The 14,806-nt window shown below is 54.4% G+C and overlaps 1 protein-coding gene across 3 annotated transcripts in view; it reads left to right on the forward strand.

Moving 5' to 3' along the window:
- ACIN1 (apoptotic chromatin condensation inducer 1) overlaps nucleotides 1–12,320 on the forward strand; it is a 28,010-nt gene extending 15,690 nt beyond the window's left edge. For 2 of the 3 annotated variants that reach the window (XM_077315307.1, XM_077315309.1), the window contains 11 exons: nucleotides 237–375; nucleotides 5,900–5,945; nucleotides 6,897–7,039; nucleotides 7,132–7,287; nucleotides 7,378–7,525; nucleotides 8,670–8,815; nucleotides 8,910–9,017; nucleotides 9,231–9,338; nucleotides 9,925–10,243; nucleotides 10,798–10,898; nucleotides 11,651–12,320. In XM_077315307.1, coding sequence (XP_077171422.1) covers nucleotides 237–375; nucleotides 5,900–5,945; nucleotides 6,897–7,039; nucleotides 7,132–7,287; nucleotides 7,378–7,525; nucleotides 8,670–8,815; nucleotides 8,910–9,017; nucleotides 9,231–9,338; nucleotides 9,925–10,243; nucleotides 10,798–10,898; nucleotides 11,651–11,953 — 1,717 coding nt within the window. In that variant the 3' untranslated portion in view covers nucleotides 11,954–12,320. Of the gene's footprint in view, nucleotides 1–236; nucleotides 376–5,899; nucleotides 5,946–6,896; nucleotides 7,040–7,131; nucleotides 7,288–7,377; nucleotides 7,526–8,669; nucleotides 8,816–8,909; nucleotides 9,018–9,230; nucleotides 9,339–9,924; nucleotides 10,244–10,794; nucleotides 10,899–11,650 lie in introns of all 3 variants that reach the window. The other variant, XM_077315308.1, reaches the window with a different exon arrangement.
- The last annotated feature ends 2,486 nt before the right edge of the window (nucleotides 12,321–14,806 follow it).

Here is a 14,806-nt window from a genome sequence, read left to right on the forward strand (position 1 = left end):
AGTCATTTGGGGAAGTTTGAAGCTCGTGGTAATTGGGTGGCTTCTAATAACGGGAACCCCAGAACTTTTGCTTTGGGGGGGGTCAGGAGAGTTCCGCTGGGGGTGGAATAGGAGGGGCGGAGGGCTTCCGTGGAGTTTGGGGGGGGGGGCTTCTCAGAGCTTCTTGGACTTCCTTCCCTGTGACAGCCCTGACCACCCCTCCCTCCCTCCCTCCCTCCCTCCCTCTCTCTGTGCAGCGAGGAGAAGCCAGAGGTGCCCATGGAGCAGTCGGAGCCCCGTCCTGAGAGCGAGGCCCCCGAGGCCGGCTCCGACGACCACCCTTCTGCCGAGCCCACCGGTGCCGACGCAGCCCCCGAAGATGAGGAGAAGAAAGAGGTAGCGTGTCAGGGCTCCCCCTGCGGTCTGGCTCGGAGAGGGGACCTCAGCGTGCAGAGGGGCGCGGGATAGAGGGCCGGTTGCCCCACAGGGCGTAGAAAGGCCCCAGGGAGAGCCGTTGTCTCTCTTTCTGAGTGCCTGCATTTTGAGGCCCTGCTGGGGGCGGGTCTTTGAGGAGGAATCCCTGCAGTGCGGGCTGAGTGCTTGTTTTGGCCACTGCTCCTTTGCTGAGCCCTCGAATGGTAGGGTGGGATTTTCCTCTTCTGTGGCATTCCCCCAAACCCCTCTCTTCTCCTTTGTCACTTTTTGCACATGGGGACCATGACCCTGGGCTTCAGTTGCAGCGGGATTCGATCTGTAGGTGCACCAGAAACCCAAAGTCTGGTGCCGGGCAAACAATTCCACTTCCTTTGTTTGTTTGTTTTTAAAAAGCGGAAAGTTTCTAGTCCCTTGCAGCTTGGGAAACCACTTGAAATAGTACAAGGCCATCGTTTTCTGGAATCTCGAAAGTCAGTGAGGTGGCTAAGCAAGAGTCTGGGAGCAGGATTTTCAGTGTTCTGCAGAGCTTTTTTCTCCCTTCCTGGGCCTAGCAAAGCAGGGAATACATTATGCAAATTAGTATTAAAACAGAATAAATTATGCAAACCCTCTTGATTTGCCTAATTTATGCACGGTGTGGGTTTTTGGCTTACCTAGCTTCTGACAACATTAACGCTATGGCTTGAATTCAGCAGGGCATTTGTAGAACAAAACTTTCTCCACCCTTCTTGCAGCCTCAAATACTCTCTTCCCCCAATTCTACTGGAATAATATGGGGGGGGGCATTTGGGGCTGTATGGGAGGGTCACATTCCATGATTAGACCGTTTTCTCTGTGGAAACTTGCCCTTCCTTAAGCCAGTGGTTTATACCAATATTTCATGGCACGTAACAGCTGCATGAAACCACATGTCAAAGGGAGGTGGGGAAACCCTCCCCCGCCAAAAAAAAACCAAAGTCTTGTAGAAATAGCAATTAGCGCAGACCCCTGATTTTTGGGTGGGTTGACTATTACTTGTTTGCTGACTGTCATTTTATTGGAAGGATTGTCTTACCCCCCCCCTTCTCCCTGGCTGGTGACTTCCTGCAGTTGACTTGCCCCTTCGCTAAGCCCGGCCCCTTCCGTCTGCTAACCGGCAAGAAGGCCAGTGGCTAGGGTGGGGGCAAAGCTTCTCTGGGGGATGTGGAAGGACACACCCGTGCACACACACAGGACTTCTCTTGTCAAGCTGCTCAGAAGAGGGGCGGGGCGGGGCCAGAGCTTGCTTCCCCCCCCCCATCCTAAAGATAGCTTCCCCAACCCCGTTGACGTTCTCCTCTGGACTCGTTTGTTCTGATCCCCGTTTTAAAGAGGCTCCAATCCACCGGGAATACGAAAGAGAGAGAGAGAGAGAGAGAGAGAGAGAGAGAGAGGACCAGAGAGAGAGAGCGCGAGCGTACTTGGGCAGGCGACACGTGTGGAGGTGGATGAAAGATCTGGGATACCGTCTTTTTGGCCTCCCCCAAAGTTGGCCTTTCCTGGGACCATTTCTGCTGCTTGCACTCCGGAAGCCTCTGGGTTCAATGCGTACGTGCCTTTCTGCTAAGGAATACGTGACTGTGGGCGTCCCGGGTGCTCATTGGTCTTTCTGATCCTGTCGTCCTGCTCTTCTGCGAGGTCAGAGAGCCAAGCTCGGGGCCTGTGACTGACCGCACCTGTCTTCAGCTGGTTCCTAGACATGCCTCAAAACCGGGGTGCTGCAGCCTGAACTCTGCCAGGCGCAAAGCCCGCCGGCGGGAAGAAATGGGTTCCGAGAAAGTTCCACCGCTTGGAATCTCCTGCAGTCCGTTCGGTGCTCGCCTGCGTTCCCAGCTAGGAGGCCTCAGCCGAGGGTCCGATGTCCGTACCTCCTGCCCCACCACCCAGGGCTTCCACACGTGCAAGATGGCGCTTCAGAGACTTCTCAAGAATCTGTCTCCCAAGATCTTTTGGAGTTCTCCGCCGCCAGCGAAACTTCTGCCAGGTGTTTTTCGCTTCCATCCTTGGCTCAGAGGCAGCCCAGAGAACTTGGTCCACCCCTTCGGACTTGTTGAGACGCCTGTGTTCTTTGCCTGCTCGACTGCAACATCTCAGAGTGGACCTCCTCGAATCTTCACCCTCCGGAAACCGGGCTGCTCTGCTGGCAGCTCTCCTGTTTCTGCGACTTGATTTGGGAGGCTTCTTTGGCTCCAGAGAATCTCCTCCATCCAGGTCTCCTGTGATATCTTGGGTGTCGAAATTTAGCCGGTTTTTGCAGCTCTTCTCCCGTGTTCTTCTTCTCAAGTCCTGGTTTTCTCCATCACACTGCAAGGACTTTCACCTCCACAGAGTTCTTTGAAAGGCAGAGTGTCACCTGAGAGGACTTTGTTTCCCTGGGGTTCTCTACGCCCTGGAAGTTCTCACCATCAAGGACTTCTAGCGATGTCCATCCCCTTCTGCCACCTCTGAGATCTTTTCCAGAAAAGGACTTTGGATGCAAGTTACCCTGTTTTCACCCGGTGACTGGACAGTTAACCCCACCGCTCACTCAGTTTTCCATTGGAGTTTTCTACCTAATCTCACCAAGGTCCCACCACTTATGGGACTCATCCTGCACCGTTGCTTAGTCCTGTTACTGGCTCAGTCTCTGCCCACCAAGAACTGATGCTTTGATCCTCCCTCCGCCCCCCTGCCTTGCTCATGGGGAGGGGCGGAGCTTCTGTCTCGCCCTCTCTCCTCTGGGACACTTTGACTCCGACCACCATCCAATCAAGCGCTAGGTTCCTACCTACCACCAATCAACCACCATCTCTCTTGTCACCCAACCCAACCAAGCACGCACCTTTCAGGCCAGGGAGGGCTCGTTCCGATTGGACCAGCCGTTGCCTAGATACTGCGCACACACTGAGGTGCAATTGGCTGAACAGAAGACCCTGCCCCAGGTGTGAGAGGGTACCTGGAGCACTTGTCCTAATTTTTTTTGGGTTGTTTTTTTTTTTTTACTTTTATTTTAATAAAGAAAAAAAAAAGAATCAGTTGCTACTTCTCCTGGGGGTGGGTGGGTCCTGTTTTTAGTTTAAATTGAGGGTTCTCCCCTCCTTTCTGGTTTTAATGATGGGGGAGTAGAGAACCCATGGGGACTTAAAGCTTAGTCTGTGTGTCAATCTGGTTTGGCCACGTCCCCCATCCTTGCTTTAACTGAGAGATGTCTTGGCCTTGGGATGGGGCTCTGCTCCCAGTCACCTGCTCCATCCATGTCTCAAGGGACCTGCTGCCCAGGAATAAAGTGGACGTACAGTGAACTGGGAGAGAGCTCTGAGGGCAGAGTAGAAAGTAGGGTGCAGGGAAGTTAGGCTCGCTAGTTCATGTTCTGTAAAACATTTCTTCCCCTCCAAGCCCAGATCCTGTTTGGCTAACGTGGCAGCCCAACAAAGCCTCTTCCCCAGAGCTTGGTCCTTGATCCTTCAGGTTACACAAGACCCTTGTCTAGAGGTGCCTTTCCGACGAGCCCTGGGAGAAATCGGGGTCAGGGCCAATCGCACCACTGCACTTATTTCAATTCCGGCTAAAGCTAGAAGTGATGGGATGCTCTAGCATTTTGCAAACACTCTATGGTAGATCCATAGAGCTTTTGCAGGTTGCTAGAGTGTCCCCAGTGCCATTTCCGGCATTCCTTATTCCCTTTAAGGGGGGAAAGCTTGTCCCATGCTGGCAGGGGCTCGTGGTAATTGTGGTCCATAGACATCTGGAGACAGTTTGGCCAGCCCTGACATAGACTAAAAAGACATGGCCCATCATGCCACAGCTAGTTGGCAAAAGCTTCTCTGCTATGGTTATCCAAAAGAAAGCTTTCTCCAGGTAGGACACTGGTTAGAAGCCCACCTGGAGAAAGCTGTTCCAGGCTTTGAATTGTAGCAGTTTGTTGGTGGAGATGGTTGGGCCATCTTCAGTGGTTGCACACAAGTCTTTACTTGGCAGGGTGATGCACAGCTAGGGCTTGCGTTTTCTTACAGGCTTGCATGTGGCTCTCAGCTGTGAGGAGGTGTCTTTTGACCTTCCCCGGTGCTTCCTCTGAGGTCAAAACAGCCTCCAATTGTCTGTCCCATACAAAGCAAGGTAATCTGGAATATTACTCCATATTTGGATTATCTTGATTTAGGGATTCTTTGTATGCATACTGCAGTAACGTGTCTATTTAATTAATTGGAAACGTTTTTAGTCACCTTTCTGCCTCGCGGAAGGCAAGGTGGCTTCCAATGTAAATAAAACAATAGAATCCAAGAGTGGGAAGCAACCATGAAGCCATCAAGTCCCACCCCCTGCTCAATGCAGGATCAGCCTCAAGCATCCAGGAGAAGGATCTGTCCAGCTGCTGCTTGAAGACAGTCAGTGAGGGGGAGCTCCCCACCTCTTTAGGCAGCCCCTTCCACTGCTGAACTACTCTGACTGTAAATTCCCTGCCCACACCGATATCTAGTCTGTACCGTTCTACATGTGGTTTGAACCCATTACTGTGGGTCGTATCCTGTGCTGCCAACAGGAACCTTTCCCTGCCCTCCTCCAAGTGACCACCTTTCAAATACTTAAAGAGGGCTATCATGTCCCCTCTCGACCTCCTCTTCTCCAGGCTGAACCTTCCCCTCATGATAAATGACACATAAAAGGCCGCAATTTAGAAACTCAGTCAGGATTGCCAGTAAAAAAGTACAGTCCTAAATAAAACCTACCTTCAGCTGCTAACGAAAGATCAAAAGTGAGGGGCCGGGGCAGCCCTCCCCAGAGAGCATGGGGTTGCCACCAGCAAGGCCCTCCCTTGCGTTCCTCCCAAATTAGCATTTTCGATCGATGGGACAGCCAGTAGCTCCTCTCCCCGTGGTCTTCGTTTCTGTGCAGGAACGTACAGGAAAAGACCCTCCTTCAGGTAGCCCTTCTGAAGCCACGTAGGGCTTTAAAGGACAAAACCAACACTTTGAGTTGGGCGTGCTCCTCGACCCTTCGATTACAGACTGTTCTTTCTGTGCAGGGCCTCCCCAGCCTGCCGTGAGGACCAAATCGATTTCAAAGCCTTGTAGCACAGACCTGCACTCAGGAGGGCCGTTTGCCCGGCATCTGCTTGAGCCCCTCAGGAAAAGCCTCACGGTTCCCTTGACCCTCTCAATGAGCATCTCCAGGCTGGAGGAAGAACGGCAGGGCCAGCGTTCCAAGGAGGGGTTAGGTTAGGTCTGCATGGAGCTAACATGGGGGGGGGGGGTTTGAGCCAGGGCATTCTGCAGCGTCCACTTTATTCTTGAGTCAGCAGACAACCCGTATTCCCATCTGGGCCCCTCTTTTGTTATTGATGCCCTCTCCCCCCCCCCCCTTCCCCTGATATGGCAGCCACTTTCCAGACTCCGGATGCTGACCTGACTACCCCCTCTGTGCGGGGCTTTTCTCTCTCTTCTCTCTCGCTCTCCCCTCCCCCCTCTTTCTGTCCCCTCCTCGCTTGCAGGGTTCAGCCCAGCCTAAAGCCTTCAAGAGGAAGATATCTGTCGTCTGTAAGTACCAGGGGCTCCTTTGGGGACCTCCGAATCGGCTTCCTCTGCCTTCCGAGGGTGGTTTGGGCAGGGAAAACATCGGCTTGGGGGTTGCACTTCTCCAGCCCTCCCTTTTGAGCAGCCATGGGGGGACGGCTTTGGCTACTTTTTAGGAGGAAGTCCTTGATATTCCCCCAACTCAGTATAGTGTTGTGAAGGAATGAAGGGTCTAGTTCAGGGGTAGTCAAACTGCGGCCCTCCAGATGTCCATGGACTACAATTCCCAGGATCCCCTGCCAGCTACCGCTGGCAGGGGCTCCTGGGAATTGTAGTCCATGGACATCTGGAGGGCCGCAGTTTGACTACCCCTGGTCTAGTGAATACGTCATTTGATCCTGAAGCAAGCCTTGACCTCGTGGCCCTTCTCAGGCTCACGCTTGGGGACACATGAAATAGAGACTTTGCCTCGTTTGTTCTGCTGCCTTTCTCCCCAGCGGGAACCCGAAAGAGCTTAGGCCATTCTTGTCTCCATTTTTCCTCCTCACAACCACCTTGTGAGGTGGGTTAGAGGGTCTGGGAGTGGCCCAAGGTCCCCCAACAAGCCTCTGTATCAGAGCAGGGAATTGAACCTCAAGCGAAGGGCTGCATGTCAATACAAAAATGAATAAAAACTGGGTTGACCAGTCCTTAGCCCATCAGCCAGGTTACCCCACTGGCTAGTGAACCCCTCGGCCTTGGAGCATGTGCAGTTTGCGTCTCCCGCAAAGCCCCTCCTCCCTTCACCTGGTCAAGGTGTGTGAGTCCCAGACAGCTTGTTACTGCAGATGCTCGTGTGAGGTGGGCAGAGATTCGGTGCTGGCCCTTTCCCGTTTGGGCCCTGAGCGAGGGCTAGCTGTCCTTGGGCTGAACCTCATGGGAATCTGGGTCCCAGCAAGGGGTCTCAGCTTCAGTCCCCCTCTCTCTTGGCTGCAGCGTCGGCAGTGGCCAAGGGGACCCCGGCGACAAACAGTGACGTGGAAGGGAGCCAGCCAGGAGGCCGGAAGCGGCGCTGGGGGGCCAGCACAGCCTCCACACAGAAGAAACCTTCCATCAGCATCACCACAGAGTCCCTCAAGGTACGGGGGCAGCCACCTGGAGCGCGGGCAGAGCGAGGCCCGTTCCCACCCGGCCCTTGTGCCCTGACGCGGGCCGCTCCCCTCTCTTCCAGAGCCTGATCCCCGAGATCAAGCCTCCGCCGGGAGGCCAGGAAGCGGTGGTGGACCTTCACGCCGATGACTCACGCATCTCGGAGGACGAAGCCGAGCGGCACGCAGAGGAGCCGGCCCACGAGAAAGCCCTCAAGATCTGCCGTACCGTGACACAGGTCAGCTTGGAAAGCTCTCGTGTCCAGAAGGGATCTGGCCATCTTCTCATTTCCCAAGATCTTGTCCCTCAACTCCTGTTTTCTCCGCAGGTGGTGCCAGCTGAGGGCCAAGAGAATGGCCAAGGGGAGGAGGAGGAAGAGGAGGAGAAGGCCCGTGAGGAAGAGCCGCCGGAAGCCCCTCCAGTTGTCGCTGTGGAGGCGGTGCTACCTCCGCCTGTAGAACATGAAGTGAAAAAAGGTGAGGACGGGGCCTGGGGACATCGCAAGGGGGTCAGGAATGCCTGCTGCGTTTCTGAACAACTTTCGTAGCTGAGAACTCAAGAAGGGCCTCTGGAGAGCACGTATCTGCCATGCATTTCTCCATCCCCTCCTTTTAACGTCTGCCAAGTTGGTGGTCATCCGCACATCCCGCAGCAGCGAGTTCCACGGCTGTATGAAAACGCGCTTTCTTGCGTCTGTCCGGAACCTCCTGCCCTTCAGCTTCAGTAGATGGCCTTCTCCCCGCTCTCTTCTCCCTGTGCGCTTTGCATAATTCTGTTGATCTCTCTGGTGGCCATTGAGTGAGAGGATGGGGGGACGGCCCCTGCCTTTTTGACCAAAGAATATCCAGCTCACCCCACCCCCAAGCCTCTCGTGTAGATTCTTGATAACCCAACCATCCATGCTCAAATAAAAAAGGAGTCACGAGTGTTAAATTAAAGATTGATGGCGTGAGAGCCACATGCCCCCTAGAGGTCTCCAATTGGAAAGGTTGCTCACTATGCTTGGGTCAGGTAAAGGGAGTACGTCTATTAGACTTTTGACTTGACAGACGAGGTGCAGCTGGAGATGGATAACAAAGGTTTATTTAACAGAAAATGAAGTATTTGAAAAGGTACCCTGAATATGCAAACTAAAGCTGGCTCTTGGAGAAGGTAAATAGACCCTGAGGGGAGATCCCAGTCCCATAAGGCTGGGCAGGGTAGCTCAGCCGGTGCTAGCTGCTCTTTTCTCTCCAAGAGCCCTTTCCCACAAAACTTTCACACACCAGTTAGCATCGCTGGGCCCTTAACTGGATGCTTATTTATACCACTAAGATAAGATAACCTTTCTTTCCCCTTAAGCCAACCTTCAACTAAAAAGCCAACTAATACCAGGTGAAGTTGACATTCCGTTCCGGAACCATAAAATTCTCTGCCCAAAAAGAAAAAAAAAATGTTTCCTTCTTAAGGATAACTCCATCCAGTGGAGCTCCTGGGCTTTGACTGACTGACCATCTCTTGGATTTGCGTGAGGTCTAAATCACAAGGAGTGGTTCAGAGCCCTGGAGGAGAGGCGGGACTTTTACCACCTCGCCCGCCTATACCGCTGCTAAACTGTATTCTTACTTCCACCCCCCTCAGTCACACTGAGCGACACGCTGACAAGGCGGTCCATTAGCCAGCAGCGATCTGGCGTCTCCATCACCATCGACGACCCTGTCCGCACGGCCCAGGCTCCCTCTCCCCCTCGTGGTAAGGTCAGCAGCATCGTCCACATCTGCAACTTGGTGAGTATTCAGGGGGTCCGCGGGTGACGCTCGGGAGGTGAATGGGAGGCAGGTCTGTCGGCCCCTCCCTAACCCGTGGACCTGTGGCACGCAGGTGAGACCCTTCACCCTGGGGCAGCTGAAGGAGCTGCTGGGCCGGACAGGCACCTTGGTAGAGGACGCCTTCTGGATTGACAAGATCAAATCCCACTGCTATGTCACGGTGAGTGGCTTGGGTCGGTGCTCCTGGGGGAAGAACGGGAGGGCCGCCCCCTTTGGCGGGAGAGATGGAGAAAGAACAATGGCGTGGTGGGAAGAAACATTTCCCTGCCTTCCTCTGTCGGGGGAGGACTCGCCTGGCGCCTCAAGCCACGTTGGGAAGCTGAGCTAAAACTCAGGGTGCCAACTGTCCCATTGCTTTGCCGCTCCTCTGCAGTATTCGACGGTGGAGGAAGCCGTCGCAACTCGCAACGCCCTCCACGGGGTCAAGTGGCCGCAGTCGAACCCCAAGTTCTTATCGGCTGACTTTGCTGAACAAGATGAGGTAGGAACGTCCCTGCTCCTGCCTGCCGTGGGGCGGGGGGGGGGGGGCGCGAACGCTGCGGGCTCCCGGGATCTGTGCCGCTGGGGAGGCCGAGAGCAGACGTGTTTCTCCTTCGGTGCATATTTTCTCATGGAGCTCTTTGGCGTAAGATGCGTCGGTGACCAGTAAATCAAGAGGGCTTTTGGAAAAGAGGCGAATTGATCTTACGGCTGGCTGTTGGCCAGGACAGTGAGGAAGGAGAGCGGCAGGGTTTCGGCTAGTCTTAACTGCCGGGTTCTGGGTACCGCCGAGGGACTCGAAAAGTGATGTCGCTTGGTTTGCGAGCCCCCCTGGGGTACTTCTTTTATTAGTTTAAAATGCTTTTATTAGTTCAAAACATTTATTATTTATTGGTTCTGCCTTGTAGGATTCTAGGCGGCTTATAGCATTTAAAAATGATTATAAAAACACATAAAATCTCAAATCAGGACTGGCGATAAATGAAATGTAAATGAGTCAAATGCAGGTCTCGGTGAAACGAGGGGGCCGGGCGTCCCTGCGTGGGAAGGATGTTCCGTCACTGATTTGCCTTCCTTCTCCTTGGCAGCTGGATTTCCACCGGGGCCTGCTGGCCGAGCGTCCCGCAGAAGCCAAGGCGGATGAGCCCTTGGCGCTCCCGGGAGTGGGGCCCGCAGCCCGAGGGGAGCGGGAGATGTCCCGGCGCTCAGAAGCACGGGAGCGGGAGGCGGCCGTGCGGGAGCAGTGGGCTGAGCGGGAGCGGGAGATGGAGCGCCGGGAGCGGACACGGGCAGAGAGGGAGTGGGACCGCGACAAGGTGCGGGAGGGGCCGCGCTCCCGCTCCCGCTCCCGGGAGAGACGCCGCAAGGAGCGGCCCAAGTCCAAGGAGAAGAAAGCGGAGAAGAAGGGTAAGCCGGGGTTGGTGTGAAAGGAGGCGGGCGCCAAATTCTCTCCCTCCCTGCGTCATCTGGGGGGGGCGGGGGGGATCAGCGCATGACCCTCCTGTTTCAATTGTTTTGGAACATGAGCTGCCCTTCTACCTTACAGAGCTGAAAGCAGCCCACAGTAGAGATAAACAAAATGCATGAAACCAAACATACTAAACCCCCAAAATTTAAAGACCATCAATCTCCTAGGAAACTTAACCCAATGCAGTCCTAAATAAAGTCACCTGCAGCTGCCTCTCGGAGATAGGGAGTGGGGGCCGGGGGGGACATTCTCCCTTGGGCAGGCTGTTCCACCACAGTGGGGCTGACGCTGAAGCAGACCTCTCCCCCGGGGTCTTAGTTCACAGGGCGGGACATGCAGGAGAAGGCAGGCCTTCAGAGACCCCAGCCCCTCCTTTCTGGGTTGTGCCAAGTGTCGCCCGAAGGCTTGTCTGTCAGGGGAGGCAGGGCTTCCCTTGCAATCTGGCCTGGCCGTCTGAAGCAGGACGTTTGTGCCCCTCTTCCCTACCCAGCAGAAAAGGCCCAGGAGGAGCCCCCAGCCAAGCTGCTGGACGACCTTTTCCGCAAAACCAAGGCCGCGCCGTGCATCTACTGGCTCCCCCTCACAGACACCCAGGTAAGGAATTTGGGAAAGATGCTGGGCTTCCAGCTCGTGTCGTGTGGGCCTTGTTTTCCACCCGCTTTTTTTTCTTTTTAATTGTGTTCCTTTGAGAAAGTGCTATCTGGTTTTGGTCCCCTCCCCTTCCCCGGATTCTGAAAGGGGGCGTTGGAAAGCCAGTGTCTGCCGTTGCGCTCCATGTAAACATGGCATTGGTGTGTGGGAAAGGAAAGGCACGGAGCAGAAGGTGGCAGCTTTTCCCCATGACGGTTAAAGCATCGGATTGTCTTTTCTTTTGGAAGAGAGGCGATGGTGTGGGAAGGTGCTGACTTACAGATGGCCCCCTAGGGATCTCAAGGCCAGAGACGTTCGGAGGTGGCCAACCCTGGCCATCCTTGGTGCTCTCCCAAGAGACGTTCGGAGGTGGCCAACCCTGGCCTTCCTTGGTGCTCTCCCAAGAGACTTTGGAGGTGGCCAACCCTGGCCTTCCTTGGTGCTCTCCCAAGGGTCTTTTGAAGGCTGGGGTGGCACAAATAGGAAGTCAACCAAGCCGGCGTCATTGGGATTCCCTAAATCCTCCTACTGCTAGGTGTAGGGGAGGTGTAGAGTTCTCCAGGTATCTGACATCCTGACAGCGGGCAGCCTTTTCCTGTCCCCGAGAGATGAGCGGAAGGATCCCGCTGCGTTCCGTATTCCTGGAACTGCGCGTGTTTCCGGGCAGCGGCTAACTTCCGCTTCCTTGCGCCCTCCTCCGCTCTCCTCCTCCCCAGTACGTCCAGAAGCAGGCGGAGCGAGCAGCCCGGGCCCGGGAACGCGAGCGCCGGCGCAAGGAGCTCGAAGCGGAGGAGGCCCGCCAGCAGGAGCGCAACCGCCAGGCGGAGCGGGAGAAGCGGCGGGAGCACGGCAGCCGGGAGCGGGAGCGGGAGCGGCCCAACGCCTCGGGAGGAGGCGGAGCCAGCCGGGGAGGCGAGCGCAGCGGCGGCCGGGATCGTGACCGGCGCGAGGCCAAGACCCGCCACAGCCGGAGCAGGAGTCGCAGTACGCCTGTACAGGACAGGGGGGGGCGCCGCTGAGCTGTTCCAGCATCTTTATGTTGACCTTCTGAGGGGGAGGGGGTGGCATTGTTTCCCCCAAATCTAGCCCTGGTGGGTGGGGGGGGGGACTGGGGCGCATAGGTTTGGGGTTCCCCTCTCCAGCAGCAAATGGAGAGGGGGGGAAGAAGAAAGGTGTGTGTGGATGAGGCAGCTGTGGGGGCCTTTCTCCCCCCGCCCCCCAAGGGAGTGCATTTCATCCCTACCCCCCCCCCCTTCTCCACCGCTCCTCTCTTCTCCCGGGGCCAGGTCCCCTCCCCATTAATTTGTATTTTATTTTGAGAAAATGGTTTTTTTTATTCTGATGATACAGGAAAGAGAGCATAATAAAGAGATGGCGTTAGTTTTATACCCGCTGTGTGTCTTTCTTGTGCGGACGGAAGAGGCGACGGGAGGAGGTGGCGACAGGAGGGGGTGGCGCTAGGAGGAGAGCAGAAAAGGGCCCTTAAGTAGTGGCTAATTTACAGCGGCCCTGGATGGTTTTCAAGGCGCGAGACGTCCAGAGGAGGTTTTCCCTCGATTTCCTGGGCGGTTTCCCATCCAAGAATTGATCAGGGCTGGCCCTGCTTCCAAGATCTGATGAGATCAAGCTAGCCTGGGCCATCCCAGCCAAGGTGGGAGAGAAACAAGTGGTTGGCCGGTCCCCAACTCTGCCTTGGTGGTCCACCATCCAAGTACTCACCAGACTAGGCCTTCTTGGTGCCCTAATTCTGCTGAGATTGGGCTAGCCTGGGCCGTCCAGTTTAGGGGGAATAATAATTAACTGTTCTCAAGCAGCCAACCTATTCCTCCTGTAGGGTTCTCAAGAGACATTCAGAGGGGGCCAGCCATTGCCTGCCTCTGCGTAGCAACTCCTCGGCCTCCTTCATGGTCTCCCGTCCAAACACCAACCGCGGCTGACTCTGCTTCGCGTTCCAAGACCTGGTGAGATTGGTCTAAACTGAGCCATCCGGGTCTTGGCAGGGCCTGTTATTAGGATCGATTTCTGGTTTTTTCCCCTTGGAATGATTTGATTTGATTCCGTGACTCACCTGCTGGGGGATAGCATTGTGATCCAGGCTGAAGGTAGCCGTTCCAGCCTCCTGCCTTAATGCAGTAACAAGAGCCTGTTTTTCTTCTCGGAGTCGGATATTCTCTTTCCCTGTTGGGCTTTTCATCTGTTCATGTTGTGCCCTCCGTAGCCACTAGGAGGCAGGCTGGCAACGCTGACTATCCGGTTTAGGAATTTTTAAGACCAACAAAGATTTATTCAAGACGTGGTTTACCTTTTCCGATTTACCTTTTCTGTATATCTGTACTCTCATGATTCTTGTCCCATTTTGTCTGAGGAAGAGCGCCAGCTCACGCCTTGAATAACTCTTTGTGGGTCTTGAAGGCGCCATTGGACTCAAATTTTGTTGTGCTGCTTTCAGGCTAACCACCTGCTTGAATCTACCCAAGTCTAAGTCTACCCAAGTCTAAGTCCAACCACTCTTTTAAGGACCAAATGGGCCACTCTCGCCTGATTGGCTTGTCAGTCCCGGAATAGCTCTTTATGGAAGTGGCGGGTTCTGCAGGGGACAGCCATGCGCTCAACACAGGGACCCTCCCAGTGAGACAAGCCGCTCACGTTCTGAAAGGTAACAAAAGTTTTATATTCTCAGAATCTTTGTACCTTGGTTAGTTGGGGAATGCCTATCTAATCTTGAAGATAGACTTTGAAAATTACTTGGGCAATGCTTGATGCGCTGAAACGCATCATGCGCCAGCAGCCTGTAGGGCTTAGCTGTCTTCCTTGAATTGCAGGATCACATCAAGGCAATGTTCAGAAACGCATGCCAACAGGACTTTGCACATTTCAAATTCCATCTCGCAGAAATTGTACCTTGTAGATTTTTTGTTTGTTTGTTTAGTACGGTGTAAAGCCCTGCCTATCGGAGTGGGAGAAAGTCAAGGAAGGTTTCCAGTGCCTGAGGGAAGCTCTCCTAGGTTCTGCGTGCAGAGAGGTGGTATATTGAGGTGTAAGTTCACCCAAGGACGAGAAAAACAAAGAATGAAGTCCAGCCTGCAGTTCCTGTTTTGGCCAAGAGGGGGCGTCCGTGTTCTGTACCTAGTGAGAATTTGCTGTAAGGAAAGGCAAACACCAGTTCCCTTCTTGGCCTAGAGGGGGCGTCAGTGTTCAGTTGCTTATGAGAATTCACAGTTTCCCCCTCCCTAACTAGGGGCACACATGCACATTAATCTACTAGCAAGACAGCTGTGGAGAGGCCGCATTCAACAAGGGGCAAAAGACGAAGCTACTTCGACTGCAAATTCCACGGCGAGGCACAGTCTCTTGCACGTTCCCCAACAAGGGAAGGCGCCGTGGGACCAAGCCAGGCAGTATAAACAACTGCATCTTGGCGGGGTCAGGTGGGGAGTCAGCTAGAGGGGAGGCGACCCTGCACCCGGTCCCGAGTGCAAGATCTACCGCTGCACAGATAGTAATGGTAACTGCATTATCGTGAAGCTCAACAAATGAAAAGTTGTCCCCCCACTCCCAAAAATGCATTATTTCAGAAAAGGAAACTTATTTTAACAAAAACAGCCCAAGCCTAGATTTGTCAAAAAAATAAACTGGAAGGCAAGTGTGGGGAAATGGTCTCTCTAGCTTATGCTTCATGGAAACTTGGAAAGCCTGCAGTTTTCTCATTCTCTCCCTTATTCCTGGAGAACATACCTAATCGCGAATAGTATCTCCTAGACTCCCAGTGCTCTTGGGTTGGCACTTGCAGGCTCTTCCCTGTCGCTTTGCGGGCAGTACAGGCACAAACGAACCGGGGATGGAGAGGAATTGACCTCTTCCTCGCCCCCTTT

Source organism: Paroedura picta, chromosome 16, assembly GCF_049243985.1.
Source record: "Paroedura picta isolate Pp20150507F chromosome 16, Ppicta_v3.0, whole genome shotgun sequence".
Classification (NCBI taxonomy): domain Eukaryota; kingdom Metazoa; phylum Chordata; class Lepidosauria; order Squamata; family Gekkonidae; genus Paroedura; species Paroedura picta.